Consider the following 17,186-nt stretch of genomic DNA (forward strand, 5'->3'; position numbering starts at 1 on the left):
AGCATTCTCACAGTTGGGAGGCTTTTCCCAAAAGGTGGATGAGGTGAGAACCTCTGAATACACTACTTCAAAACAAAGCATCAGGTACCTCAGAAAAAGGAGATGGGTTGCATCAAAGTGGGAGAAAAGGGCAGAGGACAAAACTGTCTTTAATTTTTGGGGTAAACTTCTCTTCTTGCTTCTCCATATCTGGTCTTGCTTTCTGCCTTCAAGAATCTATAAACAAAACTGTTATCACTGTGTTTTTCCTCCCCAGGACATCGATGGCCAAGCCCTCCTGTTGTTGACACTGCCCACGGTGCAAGAGTGCATGGAGCTGAAGCTTGGTCCAGCCATCAAACTGTGTCACCAGATTGAGCGAGTAAAAGTTGCTTTCTATGCACAATATGCCAACTGACTGCACTTCTCCATTTCTTTCTGCTCCCCTTCTTGTTCCCTCTCTTTTTTAGCATTGTGACTTGTTCAAGTTTTTCATCCCCTCTCTCTTTTCTTTTCCAAAAACACATGGAATTGGAAGCACTGGGAATTAATCTATGGGGGAACAAATAACACAACGAAAAACTAGCAACAAATTGAACTATTTTTTCAGTACTTGTAGTAAAGCACACTGAAAGATTGCTGGCATCTCTCCTTGTGAGCCTCGCCAATCCATTACGCTGTGGTGCCAGGCCAGCTTGGATCAGACTGTTTGTCATTCTTTAAAGCAAACCTACTGATGGCAGACACATTCCCAAGGAGAATGGTTGGACATTTTCAGCTGATGATGGTTTGTGTAGATCAATTTCTGGACATGAACAATGCTTTTTTCCAACTCTGACACACTTCTTTCATATTGAAATGGAAGTGAACATCTGTAACATGACCTGGGCTTTACTTCGGATTGATCTTAGTGATCATTGGGCTTTTTTTGACCCCCTCTCCAGTCGTACAAAAGGATGAAGTGTTCTACCAGTCGTACACTATTTGTTATACCGGAGCGATTTATAAAGAAGGACTCAACCCATGGTTTCTGTATGGTATCAGACAAAGCTGCAGTGAATTGACAGGGCTGCACCAAGACCTAAAGCACAGTAGTGCTTTCTGAGCCACGCTGGCTGTGTACAAGAAGCTGAAAGTCTCAGTGATGGGATCTGTACAGTACTGCATTCTTGTAAAGGACCATGCATGATACCCTTCACAGTCAAGCCCATCCAGTTTTAACTGGATTTAATTCAAGTCACTTCAAAGGCCTGGCTTTGGAGCCCATGGTGTGAATAAAAAAGAGGGGGGGTTCTGATTTAATGGTGAGACTGTTGAGAAAGTGCTGATTTCACTTGCACTTTCCTGAATCTGGTTGATAGGTGTGAATAAAAATCATCAGTGTTTTCAGGCTGCAGTATTTTCAGGTAAAAAAACAGCTGAGGATCCGGCCCATTGCACCCTCTGTCACCAGCCTGTAGACAGCCCCCAGATTGTCCCAATGGCACCCTGGCCAGTGAAACTGGGGGCTTGCTTTGTGCCAAGTAGGGTGTGCACCAGAGAGGGTTTGCCTTAGTTGTATATATATATAGGATAAGTATTTTCAATTTACTTTACAGGGATATATGACCCTCTGAGTCCCACATGTTGAGCCTGATTTTTCTGTAATTCAGAAGAGGTCAGTGGCATCACATTGGCATAAAATTCTTCCAAAAGCAAGAGCCAAACTGATTCTTCAGACCAAGTCTGAATTTTGATCTGACTTTAAGGTGCAATAAAATTGAATCCATCCATCAGAAAGTGAATTGGATGGTTTGTGCTGAGTTTTAGCCTGATTTCATAGGAAACCACTGATTTCAGCAGACTCTTATTCACAGATCACAAACAGACCATAGTTCCCTGGCCTCAGTGAACTCACCCTTGACATTTAATAGTGATATGACAATGCTGTAATGCCAGAGACACTTTGCTAAGACCTCTTCAAAAAGAAATGCCATTTCTAGCCCTAAATCTGAAAGCAGTGCTTATGGCCCCCACCTCCAGCAGTTACCATATGTTGACAACAAACTTGGATCAGAAAATCCTACGGACCACCATGTGCTCAGAAAAACCTCCTGGCCAACACCAGGCTATCGCAGCTGCCTTCTCCTTCATCAATTTCCACCTTAGATTCTTTGGATTAAAGGTGGAAAGCCTTGGAAATAAACATTCTGGACAACATCCAAATCTGATCTGGAGCATGTATTAGGCAACAAGTATTGACTCTTTGACATGCATCCATGGAGACTTTCTAGTCCGTTTTTCAGGGAGTTTCCTGATTTGCCACTGAAGAATGTGATGGGTGCAACCACTGCAGACTGGGCCAGATTCTGCAAGCTCCTGGGGCATCACCGAAGATTTTCTTACTTGGGGCATCAGGACTGGACCTGCTGTCAGCTGTTGTCTTGCACTGAAGATCTTGTTCAAGTTTTAACCAAATGAAGGGAAAAGAAGTAGTCACCTCTGTGCCAAATGGTTTCCTTTTGTTTCTCAGAAATCCAGGAATAGGATTCTGGACTGTTGCAGACATTAAAAAACTTGGCTTTAGACTGGATTTCCTGCTACTTTGGATTCCTCTAAAGATCCCCTAAAAATGTCACCTCATTTCATCTCTGAAAAGAAAGGGATTCTGCCCAGCAAAAAGAGTAGAGCTGGGAAAAATAAAAACAAACAAACAACAACAACAACGAAAAACAAAAAGAGAGGGTGCTTTTCCCAGCTCCACCTTGCTTCAGCCAGCTCCCTCCCACAGCTGGTACAACATCTGCCTGCAGGGGATGGCTCCCAAAAGACTGCTGTCAGAAGAGCAAGTGTACGAGGACGTTTCAAGGAAGGGAAGGAGAATGACTTCACTAAGCAGCATCCTTGCACTGATCCTTTGCTTAGCACATCCACCTTCTTCTGAGCATCCTTTGCTACTCTGATGTTCCTTGGAGTTTCTGGCTGCTGGGATTTGTCAGAGACATGTAATACTTGCTAGGATACATTGAAAAAATGTTCAGTGCTTTCTCCATCAACCCTGTAACTGTAGATATTCCTATGGCAGCTAACTACTCCTAGAGGCTTGGTCAGGGAGCAGACAGCCACAGACTCTAGGAACACCCAGCCCGGGTGTTGGCCAAGCTGGGGATGGGTGGAGCATTGAGCCCACCACATGGGAGTCTTTACTGATTGTTCAGGGAAGTTAAACCATATTTAAAACTCACCTATTAAACAAACAGACAAAAAAAGAGTTTACTTTTAGCTCGCACTGGCTCTTTTATTTCCTCAGGTTTCTCTATCCTTACTATTTGTCTTTGAATTTAATGTTCTCCAGTGTCCTCTCATTTATCTCTCTCTGTTCTTTAGCAGAAGATGATAACCTGAAATTAGCCTAAAATTACCTTGCATCAAATGTGTGGTGAATGGTTTAATATTATTATTATTGTTTTTTAGTCTACAAGATGAAAAGAAAAAGAGGATTGGGTTACTGTTGTCTGTTGCACTGATTGCCTTCTAGAGAAGCTGGAGCTGAACCTCTTAGACAATTTCTTAAACTAGAGGGGTAAATGGGCTTGGCATACTTTAATTGGGCAGTACACTCATATCGCCACTTGAAACTCTAATCTCTGAAGAGATCAGAGAGAACTGCCTATTCTTGCCTGCGCTTCAATTCCTGAAAATTAGCAAGGCTTTGGAGTAATGTACTTCAAAAAAGATGTTTGAAATGCATTCTTATTAGGCTAAAATAATACTTCTACTTGCTGTGTAGAAGCTATGTAGAAGTATAAACCACTGGAAGGTTTTTTTTGGTCCTGCATAGGTTCTGGGTCAAATGCAGAGCCGGTGAAACTTCATAAGTACACCAGTAACATTGGTGAAGCCATGTCTTCTCCCACCCTGTTCTGAATTCGGTACCCAGGGCAGAAGTTTATTGCGTTAGCAGTTTAAAAAGGGCACCACTGTACAATGCTGAATTCGTGATTATCCAAGACCATTACCAAGGGCTGAGGAGCAACCATGCAGTTGCTTTTGGGCTGTTGGATGCTGACCTTCAGCACGTTCACACAGACTGCTTTTCTCACACAGAAAGGGTGTGCAGGCACCTGTTGTTGGCCTCTCTTCAGGCACATAGGACTGAGGATGGACATTTTTAGAGCTGTGTGCTCTGGAGCACAAGTAAGGGATTGCGGAGCACATGGCACCTGCCCATCTCCACCTGGCTTCTTTTCAGCTTGAGCTGAATCAGGCTGAACAGGTCCCAGGGCAGGTCCCTGCTCCCTTCCCAACCCCATCAGCACTTACCTTACAGAATTCAACCAGCTCCTAGTCTTCAGGCCCAAAGCACTGGTCTCTGACATTGAATTAAAAGGGTAGCTTAATGAAAATGCCCGTGATTTCCAGCTGGTTGTCCTGCCTCCTTCCTGCACCTCTCCCACCCCCCAAAAAAATGTTCTCTTTGGTTCTTCTTCCCTTTCCAAATTAAAAAGACAGCTCCCATACACACTCCCTGTTCTTTCCTCAATGCCAGGGTGACCGAACCCTGGCTGTTTCTACCTCTCAGAGGCATGTTGGCCTCAGCTCTGAGAAGGATTTCAGGGTCTCCAGCTCCACCGTGTTAACCATATGCACTAGCTCTTGAGAGTTTGATCCTGCAAGGTGCAGAAAACCTCCTAGAAATACTGTGGTAACCACTAAGATCAGGGCAATGCCTACACACCCTGTCCTTAGTGAAGCATCTAGCAGATGCATGTCCTAGCTGAGATGGCCTCATCTATACTGACAGAGGTATTTGAATGTTGGGTAGGATTTACAGAGTTTCTCGGTAAGTTGGATACATAAAGCCCATTAAGATTTCACTCTGGATAAGCAGCTAATTTGCCTTAAACTGGAACATCACCATTCCTTGGCTTTAAACTGCAATCTTCTGCAGTCCACAGGTGTTGTCTGAAGCAAACGCTGTCTCAGCTCTTTGAAGGCCAACCAGAACCATTGGGCCACCATAATCAATGACTGGTCACCTGAAAAGCCTGCTCTGGTCTTTTCAGGGCATAAAATTGATTGTGATGGAGCTGCTGTGTAACTGCAGTGTTTTAGACACTCAAGGTATTTCAAATGCTTTTTGCTTTTCTGGTATAGAGTGTCTGGAAAATTGATGCAGCTCAGACTGTTCCTCCCATTTCAAAATTCAAGTGCCAAAAGAGAAGAACATGCTGCAACTGAACACCATTAAAACCAGCTTTATTATATGTGGATAAATATAGTCTCAAGGGCTCCATTTTGGTGCTAAGATACGTCATGCTGTACTTTCCATTGCTTGGAATTACAAAGCTGATTCCCTTTTTCAAGAAATAATTTCTGTAATCAGCAACATATTAAACATTAGGATTTTATATTCTTTTTTTTTTTTTCTTGTGACTACACATTTCTTTAATTCAGATATACTCAACAAATAAATTCCCTTCCCCCCAGTCATGTGAGTTTTGGAAAACTTTAGTACAGTGTATATATATATGTACATACATGTAAAAGCTCTTTAAAAACGTGATTGCATGCATTTTTTTTCCCTTGATAATACTTTTTGTCGTATCAGCTGACCTATGATTAAGGGAATCTGTTACTCAGGATTTGATCCAGAAGTGACCGAGGTTAGTTAAAGGGCCCTCACACATGGGCTATGGGACTAGGCCTTCACCAAATTCTTTCACTTAAAAGTCAAAAAGTGTGCAGTTAATTAAAACAAAATTTAAAATCCTCCTTCTCCCAGCAGGTGGATATTCAGCTGCAATCTGCCAGACTTAACGAGGGAAGGCTCATGTCCTTAGGTACTCATGAACTCCAAAGAAAGGAGCAGAAGCATTTAATGTTCTCATCTATTATTTGGTATGATACTCCGGCAACAAGTGCAAATGATCTTAATGGCTGCATTTAGAATATGAGCCAGTCATCAAAGATGAGAATTTTACAGCCCAGTAGTCCTTTAAATGTCAGCTGTCCTGCAGGAGAAGAGTGGTTTTGTAATGATTTGGTGCCATGCACTGGAATTCTCTTGCTGAGAGAATATGAATATATATGAACTGCACAAAAACATACTGGGTCATAGTTTTAAGTACGCATGCCCTTTTTATTATTTTAGTCTTTCATGTGAATTCTTACCCTGAAAAAGCTTTCATGTTGCTGATTTAAGACTCCCACCTCTGTAATGGCCCATGGCACAGCATGCCAGCAGAATACATTTATATCTAGTATGAGTGGGGAAGTATTTGTGGACTAGCAGTTAGTTCAAGTGAGATGCGTGTCCTGCTTAATGAAGAAGGACAATTGCTGTGTGACAATCTACCCACAAATATTCCTGGCCTCAATACCTACCAAAGATAGTGGGGAGGGTTTCAGGAAAGAAGAGGAAGGTTGGAGTTCTGGGCTTGAAATATCTTGGATATGGAGAATGATCTCTCCAAGGAGGAAAGGGCAGCTATGGTCCATCAGCATCATTCCTGAAGGCTTCTCTATCTTGTTCACAATAAAGACTCTTTGAGCCTTTGCAGGGGCCAGGTGAGATGAAGGAGAGAAGCTGGCAATGCATGCACAGCTAGTATGCTGGCAGGTTTGTATTTTGTTTTGCTGGGATTTAGCCCAGGTGGTTTAGGCTCCTTGCTGGGTAGTAGGGAAGATCATTCTTTCTTCCTTGTACCTAGCTCCTGTACATTTCTTGGGTTTGGGGCTAAAGAACCTCCTCTTGCACCTTTCAGATGTCCAAATGAAATGTCAGGGGCTAAAACTTGGGCTTTCTTCCATAGAAATAGGTGTTAGTGCCCTGAGTTCAGGTTGTTGGTCTACAAAACACTCTGTTGTGTGTTATGATGTGACAGGACAAAAATTAGCATTCCCAAGTCACCCAACCTGCTTATTGCTGCTCTAGCGTCACTAGATTTTATGGTCATTATGTCTGCTTATAGGTGTGTGCGCCATGTTTCCCAGTCCCCATTCAGCCAAACCAGGTCAGGGTGTGCCACCATGTGCAGTTACTTCAGCAGCCTTCACCTTCAGGGGCCTGCTTGCTAGAAAACATTCCCCTGGTGAAACTATGTCCTGACAATTCCATGGACACAGACAGGGATATCAAGTACAGCCAAGCATCCGCTGTGGTATGGTCCAAATGAGGTGAAAGATCTCAAGTGCAGACTTTGAAAGGAGTCAAGGCTTCTTTTTCAAGGCTTCTCATGTGCCAGGGTGAGACAAGGCAAACACTCAGACCCTCCTGTCTCTTACAGAACAACATAAATTAGCTCAACAACCAGCAGTTATGGTCCATTTGTGGTGATGCACGTTGGAAATCTTTGAATTGTTTTGCATTCCAGTTTGTACTGAAGATTTGATTCAAAACTGTGTATATAATCCCTTTGGTGTGTTACAAAGATATGTGTGTGTGTATATATATATGTATATATATGTGTGTATATATGTATGTGTATATATATACATATAAATCAATCAATGCTGGTGTTTTTACTTTTTAAAGTTCACAGGGCAAAGGGCATGTTGTTAGTTTGCTGTAAGATTCTATTCTGTATATATGTTTTCATGTAAATAAGTGAAAATCTATATTCAGAGTTATATTTTAATTTTTATTCAAAAATGAAATCCCCTTTTTACTTGAAGCAATTGTAAGCTATGTTGTTAATAAAGTAACAATAAATCACATTTCTCTTCAGGGTGCTAGTTTTTTGTTTGACTGGACAGTAAGGGTTGTGCTTTGATATATTTGCTTCTCCTGTGAGGGTAAGGTGAGAAAGCCATCTCTTGGCTTTGCTGCTAACACAAACGTAGCTCTGTTTTGAGTGACTTCATGCACCTTCCAGGATGGGACAGTCTGGATTTGTTCCTTGCAGTGTTAGACACAGAGGCAGATCTAGAGGCTCCCTTTTTGGTCTCTAGAGAGAAGCACCTGCAGTGAGGCTTAGGTTGGCCAAGCAGAGTTGCCTAAGGAGGTGTCTTTTGTCAGTGCCTTTGGAGGACATTAGAAAAGGTGGACTCGTCATTTAGGATGAACTCAGCTAGTAGCTGGTTTACACAATGGTCCAATGCATCCTCCCTATTTCAACATTCCACAGCTGCCAAGCCTCAGTTTGTAGAGTCTGGCTTTATGTACCTGCAATTCTCCGCAGTAGCAGTGTTGGAGAACATGAAACAAGGAAAGTAGTGAGTTGGTGAGGTGACACAAGAGCAGCCTTTATCTGAGGACCTTCTAGGCAAGGGACAGGGAGAAGGGTGGAAGACAAGAATTAACATAATAAACTGAGCAACAGGCAAGGAATGATGGTGGTGGGGCAAGAATTACAGCAGGGCCACAGCCCATGGGGCAGAAATGCAGTAAACACAAGTTCCCAAGCCCTACAGGAGTCATTAAAAGTGGGAGCAGCCATTCTGCAGTGGTGGGAAAGAGATATTTGTTGGATCAAAAGGGTGGGCTGCAGAGATTGTGGCATACTTTGCAAGAGAAAGTCTTGTATCACAGGTTTCCATTTCACATTGCTGTGTGCATGGAGTCTGCAGAAATAGCTAATGACTTGCATAACCCTCGTTTTGTTCTTGCTCAGACAATCCCATTCAGATGTCTCCCGTGGATACAGCAAAAGGGAAGAAACACAATTGCTCCTTGCATAGTCTGCTGTTTCTCTTAGTTCATCAAGACTAGCTATTCTTTTTGAGGCAAAAATACCACCATGGGCAAGCTAATTTCGGATGATTTACAAAATCATCATGTGGTAAAACCACGTGAAAAATATTTTTATGATGTCAACAAAGTCTTGAAATTAAAATTCTTTTGTGTAACTCATTATGATGCTGCAGTCACAGTCCATGCTTTGGGAAGTACAACACTGCAGATAGAGAAGTGACCTGTCCAAATAGCCTTAAAAATAAAGTATCAATCCAGTGGACAGTGATGAGTTTAGACATATGGCTTGCTAGACCACTGGAAGTTGATGTAGAGAATGGGAAGGATTTATCCAAGGAAATAATTCTGAGCTAAGTCAGATGATGACATAAAACTAAAAGAGCAAAATCTTGAACGTTTTATGATATTCTTCAGATTACAGAGGTGAAAATAAATCCATGTATCTCCCTGCAGCTTATTACATAGTCATTTAAAAGTAATGCAAGGGTCAGACACTGGTTTTTAAATTTCTGCCCTTTCTTAGGGAAGACATGCTCAGAGCTCTGCAAAACAGCTCATTTTTGAAAAATGTTAGGCAAAATGATTTTAGTAAAACACTGGCAATAAATTCCAACTGAGTTCCTTGAAACTAATTTCCAACACATGAAATACCATTATCATGTGTGGTTTCCTCAGGGGAAAAACATCTACCAGCCTTGCTTCTGACATCACAGGCCAAGATTTTGAAGACCAACCTCCATTTTTAGTGTTGCAGTTTTTCATACACGATTAATATGGGAAAGATTTCTAGATACTTTGTCTGATTTGTGGTGGGCACAATCAAGAACTCATTTAAGCAGCAGTATAAACATCCACATGTAGTTACCTCCCCCATAAAAAAAAAAAAAAAAAAAAAATAGAAAAATAAAAAGTTGGACTTTCATCTCTGAGGAAACACCATATTTATTTTCTTTAAAGTGAAAGAGCAACAAGAAAATGTAATTCCTTTTCATCCCTATGAGTTTAGATAGGCTTTCAAGACAAATAATTATTATTAACCATATTGTTGCTTTTAGTGCTTCTGTTGTTAGTATTGGTATAATTTTTAATTTCAAGATTCACACCCTTCAGTGAAATTTAATGATGATTCTCACTCCTTCTACTGCTATGATATTTACCTAAGAGTGATACACCTCTTGCTGCAGTGTCTGTACTCAATTACCATAAGTTGATTTTATAACTGCATCTCAGCTGAAAATGTAATTACACTGTCTTCTCTAATAAGTCATGAAATCTTAAAACTAGAGAAAATAGTGCTGCAAGACACCTTGAGGTGTCAGCTTGACTGCTTCCCCTTCACAAGGCAAGACCAATTAGACAAATCTTATTCCTATCTGGCATTTGTTTAACTTGACCTCTGGATGGGTGTCAAAATATGACCTCCAGCAACATGAGATTCCCCAGCACTTCTACAACATAAAATAATAATAATAAAAAAAAACGAACACCACAAAAGTGATGGCATTTGGATGATGAAGTGCAATATTCCCAGTCACAACTGCAGTGCTGATCTTGCCATTGAATGGCCATCGTCTTTTTAAGCATCTCCAAAGCTGAATAAGACTAGAGATTAATGTAGCAATTAATAAAAGTAAAAGCAGAAAAATCACAGTTAAGACTGATTAAATTTAAAGTAAGCAATTGCAATAACAATTTCCATCTTAAATTATTAGCTGTGGAAATAGAGCACATATGTACACTACAATGGAAAATGGTAGTGAGGGCAACTCTCCTGTAATATTTACTGCTGCCATCATTGTGCTTTTGTCTCGACAAGTCATCTCTTGAAATAAAGCATTGTAAGGTAGAGCTCCCATCTTTCCTTCAGCCAATTCAATGGCCTGCTGCTCATGGCCATGCTGGCTGAAGCAGATCAGAGGTGAAGCTGCAAGGGCAGGTTCATACAGAAGGGTTCGCCCAGCCATGCCTAAAGGTAGATGGACTTGATCAGCTGTTAGTCTCAAGTGCTTCTGAATCAACTGGACACTCTGCTATGCCTCTTTTAGGGATTTCAATATCTGTCATGGACATGGGGTGGGAATGCTTGAGTGTGCATTCCTGCCAATCATGACAATACAGACTCATTCTGTGGACTGTCCCCAGTAGCTAGGGTGCTAGAAAGGGTTGTTAGTTTCTGAAAGAGTTGATAGATCTTGATAATCCTAGGTGGGATCACCAAGGAAATGGCCCCTTATTCCCAGGAGAAGACATCAACCACTCCCCTGACTCAGCCAAAGATTGACAGCAATCTTTTAGTTTCTGTTGGTACTACACCAAACAAAGCTTGTAAATTAATAGAAACTTTTTACTACCGTATATAAACTCCCCAAAATCTGCTTAGAAATCACTGTAAGTTTTTCATGTAAAAGTGGGGTCTGCACACAGCAAAAAGAGAGAAGTAGAAGAAATGAAGAAAGCAAGCAGGTCCAAATCCAACACCAGGGACCTTGTCTCCACTCACTACAAAACATAAGGGCACAAATGATTCTTCTACCTTTACTCCTATGAGGAGGTGAAGCTTTCTATGGATTTGTATGGATGTGTAGGCACCATTGATTTTCCCCAATTCAATTTTTTTTCTCTCTCAGTGGGCATATGGCTCTTGCTCACATGCAAAGTGATAACAGCTCTATTTTATTGGGGCTATTGTAGATAGGAAGTTATAGCCCTGTTGTTTAGGTGCAGATTGCTCTCTTGTACAACTCATCTTCCCCTGAAACAAGAGTGAAGGACCACACTCTGGTCCTCTTGCTGGCATTACCCTCACAACAGCCCCCCCCATTTCTGTGGATTTTTCCAGCTGATTGACATAACTAAGTGAAACCAGATCAACCAGTGGTTATGTGTGCTTAGTCTGAGGTTTGCTGCTGCTATTGGAGGGGTGAAATATGTCCACATGTCCAAGAGCCCAATGTGTATCTTTCAATGTGAATCTTTCCAAGTGTATCAGATGGATATACAGAACTCACAGCCTGTCTCCGTAAACCTCCCTCAGACACCTGCAAACACACACACAGAGCACTCAGGAGATGTTCCCTGCCAAGGAGATTTGCAGTCCCTCATAAGAGACCTAGCAATAGGTGAGGACCTTCTCAGGGGGCTGAAAGTGTTGCTACCACTTTCACCGATTTATCACTGAGACCTGGAGACCTTGCAGAAGTCAGGAATCTTGCTTCCACCTGTGTAGGGTGAGATCACACATATCTCTAGGGAAGAGTGTGCCAGGGGAGATCACGTCAAGATGCAATCATCACTCACAGGTTGCATGCAAAAGTTACGTTTTAGTTCATATCTGGAATGACCCTTGAATATCTGAACTGTTAATCTTTAAGCTTGAGTTTTCACAAGAAATCTGTGAGCTCTGCAGAGCTGGTGGACATATTGCTGGCAGTAGTTGTGTTTTACCAACACAGCTTTTTTTTTAGAGCCTCCACAGCTGGAATTTACCTAGCCAAGGAGGGTCTGAGCACAGCACTGCCACAACTACTATCACTCGATGCCCCTTGTTCATGAGTGCCAGATGTTTTACACCTTGTTTTCACGCTCTGTTATGAGATTAGAGACAAGCACAAAAGGAGAGAAGAGTTGGGAATCTGGACACCATCAGAGGACCTACTGCAGGCTGAGTTAGTCCTAAGCTATCATTTTATTTGGGAGAATTCCTCATTTTGCTCTGTGCTTGCCCAATATCTACAACAGCTAGTGCTGTAGAGCTAACTTCATTTTGTCAGCCTATGTTATTACAAGTAATAAATAAAATAATGACATTATCTTCCAGCAGAGCACCTGAAATGCATTTGTATGCCCTTTTCCATTTGAAATTCCTGTTGTTTTCTCTCAGCAGATTAATAACTAAGGCAGCCAAGGATGTTCCTGCCTATCAAACAACAGGGAAGTGCAAAAACAGGAAGGCTTTTCCTCATTCCCTTAGCTCAAGGGTCTCCAATGCACCTCAAAAGCCAACAGAAGTCCCTCCTGCCCCTTCAGGTGTCTAGGAACAGTATCCCCAAGAGAGCAGATGGGATGGTACCTTGGTCATGGCATTTCCAGGTGAAATCTGAATTTATCTAAGAGGTCACCATGGCTGTGGGAGGGCAGGCCAGAAAGGGATTGGCTCAGACCCAAATATTTGTTGGCAGTGAGAAGGATGGAAGATTGTGCCCACAGATCACAAGTCTCAAAGAAGGTCCTCTCCAAGGGGCGCAGATGCATCAATCACCAAACCCTGGGATGTGAATGTGCTGGAAGGATCTGGTCCACATTTACAGAAAGCACTCTTTCCTTTGACTGTAGAAGGAGCCAGCTTGGCTGCCTGGTGTCTGAAAAGGGAGACCAGGAGAAATGAAATAAGAGAAAAAGGAAAGGCATAAAAAGGGGAGAAGAGGCTGGAAATTTAACTGCAGTCTGCTGAATGAAGCACCCAATGTTAGAGAAAGCTGTTTTCTGCTGTGATTCCTCTGAAACCCAATACAACATGTTTAGAAACATGTTTCAAAGTTTTATGTCTCTTCTGGGAATGGAGTTGTTATTGCATGGGCATCTTAGAATTGTTTAGGGGAAGTTTTTGTTGTTGTTTTTCTTCTTCTTCATCTTCTTTCCATTTTCTTCTTCTTTGCTTTAATTTCTTTAATAAGAAACATCTTTCTGTTTCCATTTACAATTGTTAAGCTGCTGTGTCTATGTGTGTGTGCATGTCTCTGTGTGAGATTCTCCAGTCCATTGTGAATCACAAAGCAGAATATCAAGTCTTTGCATTTTCTTAGATCGTTTTTAATCTGATATTGAATTAAGTAAAGGGCTTAATGTTCAAAGTGGCGTTTGGGGAGTTACTCACACAAATTCTGTTATTGCTGTTAATGGGATTTGTGCAAATTGCTTTGAAGATGAGTCCCTTAATGTAGAATAGGAAAAGGCATTCTAAATTGTAACTTATTTCAGACAAATCTATCTTTAATTTTTACTGATGGAGCATTAGAGATGTGAAACAAAGAAGCTATCACTGCAATTTTTTTTTTTTTTCATATGCTAGCATTATTGACAGGCATGTGAAGGCAGGTTTTGTTCGGATAATCCAGTGGATACTTTGCTGAATTCTTGGAAGGAGAGAGAGATAGGGAACTTAAAGTTTGAAATAATGATGAAATTTTGTGGCATTTCAGAGGATAGAGAGCTGTACAAAAAAGGTCATAAACCATTTCCTAGACACTATCTTACACTTCATACCCAATACTAATGGAAACCTTGGGTTGTGAACAGAACATGTCAGCCTGCAGCTTTGTAGTACCCTTCGGTTATTGCATAAGGTAATGACCGACCTGGATTTAAGATGTGACTAGGATCAGAAAAGAACCGGCAAATGGAAGTCTGGTTAATGGGATTAAGAGAAAGGGGCTCAAGAATCCAACATCACACATTTTCTTGAGAAATACCATCCCTTCTGACTTCTGTGGTGTGTCAGATTAAAATTGCCTTTTACAAGGTGAAAACAGGCAAGTTTGGGTCAGTCAGACAGCCTGCAGGCTGATACCTGCAGCCACTAAGGGCAGGGCAGCACCTGGATAGGTCATATTTAATTTTCATGTGCTTGGACAGAGGGCATCTCACCTGCCTCCACACAAGGCACATTATCACTCCAGGTTGTCCAAGACATGAATGGGATGACTGATTCAGGGGAAAGCCACATTCTCTTGGAGCCACGGCTAGACGTGGCTTTTTAGGGTCTCTCAAGTTAGGGTCTCACATAGTTGACACTTAAGTTGAGGCAGCTGGTTCAAGTCCTTGTGGATGTATATCTTGCATGCATAGCTCCACTGATGTTATCAGATACAATCATAGATGCAGACATGCTTGAAAACTCTCACAAGTAGGCTTCCATTAACCTTTATGAGACAACCAAAGTCCATATCTTTGTTGTGCCTTCTGGAGGAATGCATGGGGTGTTAATCATACCAGTCCAGGCAGCTCTCCTAAGACTGATGAGTAGTTTAATGTTAGTTTTCTCACTGCTGAGCTTGCAGTGAGTATCAGTAGGCTGTTTCATTCTCAGATCCTTGCAAGCCCTATCTTTTATCCTCTGATATGGGTGATAAATTTGACAGAAGCTATATAAATTATAGTCTTCTGAATATTAATTACCTGTTTCTAAAAGATTAATTACAGAATATCTCTTATATTCACAGATCGGTATTAGTGAGACATACAGCATTATTCAACAATATCTCTTCCTGAGTCACCCACTCTGGGCTGGATATAAACAGGGTGGTAGTTTCTGAGCATAGAAATGTGAAGGAGATGCAGGAGAGCAGTTAGTATCAACTTTGGTGCATTACCTACTTCTCAAAACTATCTACATATAGGTTCACAATCCATACTAAACATGGGACAATTAAACTTACTTAACCCACAATCCAAGCTTATGCTGTCACCTTATTGTTAACACTTTGTGATGAAATGAGTGGTCCCATTCTCTCTTTGTGTCATTTCTGCTTTCTCACTTGTGCTGGCATCAGTATTTTGGCAGTTGGAAAACTCATCTGGCTAAAGACTAACCCACATTAAAAAGCCATCTTATTTCTCAGATGGCTCATTTTTCAGGCTGACTATATGCCTGGATGCATGAACTCTTCACCAGCTTCTGGGATGGGTAAGAACAAACACCTGGAATGGAGAGAAGAATTGTCTTTCCTAGTTGCACATGGATTTACATTGATTTGGGGTATTGTAGTTGCCATAGTCCTGGAGACAAGGGCAGACACTTCCTTATAGCTCTTTTCAGAGCAGGACAAACACTGTCTCACACAGCTCCCCTCACATCACATAATTGGGCATCCATAAGATGTGCTAAGCACCAACAGACCAAGCCCATATAAGAGCTCCATCTTGTTGCTCCATATAGTTGCTGTAACTAGAATTTCAGTGCAGATTTGAAAACTCACCAAACTGACTCTTGTCTACATCCCCATGACACACTGCAGTGCCTCAAAGACTTGCAAAAGTGATACCAAGGAAACACCTGAAGGTGATGCGCTGAAAATTTGAGCTTTCTTTATAAATGCATTTGTGTGCAGAGCCATGCAAAGATGTCCCTGAGATCTAAGCAAGTAACTCACATTGATCAGGTTGGTTTAGATTTCTCTCATCTGAGAAATTCTGCTGACATGCCTGTATTTCCTTCATAAGACCTAAACAGTCCTTCTATACTGACTTAGCTTTTTACACCAGTGATTCATACTTATAATGTTTTTGCTCTATTAAAAGAGATTCTTTGAAAATCTTAAGTGCCTTTTGCCTCACCCTTCCCTGAAACCTGAGGAGGGTCTTCAGCACAGCACTGTAACCAACCAGTCAGATTAGCATGTAATTAAATTTGAGCAGCGAAATACTTCTGAGCTCTGAAGTTTTGGAGGAGGTTTTGAGCTGTTTTCTGCAAGGCAGTAGAAAATGCTTTCAGATGCATCTGATATTACCAATTGTGTTAAGATGCTGTTTTATTAGTGACTGCTGTTTCTGGTAATATCTGTGTATAATCTGGTGTATATATATATATTTTTACAAATGTTTCCAAAATTCCCACTTGCGATATAGCCATTCTTACTCTGTTACAAATCTACATAACCTTGCGATGCAATTTTCTTTACTAATCAATGCATTCACACAGACCCTTTTTTAGCTTCCCAGTTTCCTCCCGCCATGGTCTATCAACACCACTTAATTTTAGGAATATGCACCACATCCAAATTCTTTCTCTAGCCAAGTAAGGAGGGAGGCACCTCCAGAGGGCAGTTTATCCCATCTATTTAAGACATTTACCTAAGACAGGATCAATTGTCTTCTGTAACAAAGATGTCACCAGGGGACAACTAACTCAATATATTTAAATTTTGGAAAGCTGAAGTCAGAAATCTCACCACAAATTTGCTCTGGGGATAAAAATTGATTTAGTTGACTTTGGAGTCCTAGTGTTTTTCTTTTCCCCCATTCCCATTCCAAGTAGTTTTCATATAACTGTCCAACCTTGGGCCCTTTGAAATCAGGAATGTTAATTTCAGACCAGTTTTGATGTACCCTTCTGTTTAATCCAGACTTGTTTTTAACTCAAGCTCTTCTAAAATTTGCTCTTCACTCATAGACAGCCTCATCACTTTTTCCCCTAGTGACCATTACATCAAAGATACTGTGGAACATCTCAGAAAAGTAACATTTTTTCTCCCAGTTGGCACTAGGATATATAAGTCTTCCATGTCATTACCATCCTCAGGGGTATCTTTTTTTTTTTTTCTTTAAAAAGAACTCCTGCCCACATACAAGTCCAGACTGGGAGATTCATCACAGCCTCTGCACCAGCTCCAGAGAACTTGCCCTACCTCCAGTCCAAAAGGATCAGGTCAAATTGCTTCCCTGCCAGTCACATCACACTATCTTAATCCTTCTCCTTATATCCCAACTGCCTAACTCTCACTTCTCCATTCAGCTCATTTTTGGACAGCTGTTAACT

General features: G+C 41.3%; 1 protein-coding gene across 5 annotated transcripts in view; it reads left to right on the plus strand.

Moving 5' to 3' along the window:
• Positions 1–17,186, plus strand: part of SFMBT2 (Scm like with four mbt domains 2) — a 180,711-nt gene that overhangs the window by 107,655 nt on the left and 55,870 nt on the right. For 2 of the 5 annotated variants that reach the window (XR_014319395.1, XR_014319396.1), the window contains exon 21: positions 257–361. Coding sequence is in view for 2 of the 5 variants with exons in the window: in XM_082783944.1 (XP_082640070.1) it covers positions 257–397 (141 nt within the window). In the remaining 3 variants the exon portion in view is untranslated. Of the gene's footprint in view, positions 1–256; positions 7,631–17,186 lie in introns of those variants that run through there. The other 3 variants (XM_082783944.1, XM_082783945.1, XR_014319397.1) reach the window with 2 other exon arrangements.

The sequence above is a fragment of the Aythya marila genome (genome assembly GCF_965140915.1).
Source record: "Aythya marila genome assembly, chromosome: 1".
Taxonomy (NCBI): domain Eukaryota; kingdom Metazoa; phylum Chordata; class Aves; order Anseriformes; family Anatidae; genus Aythya; species Aythya marila.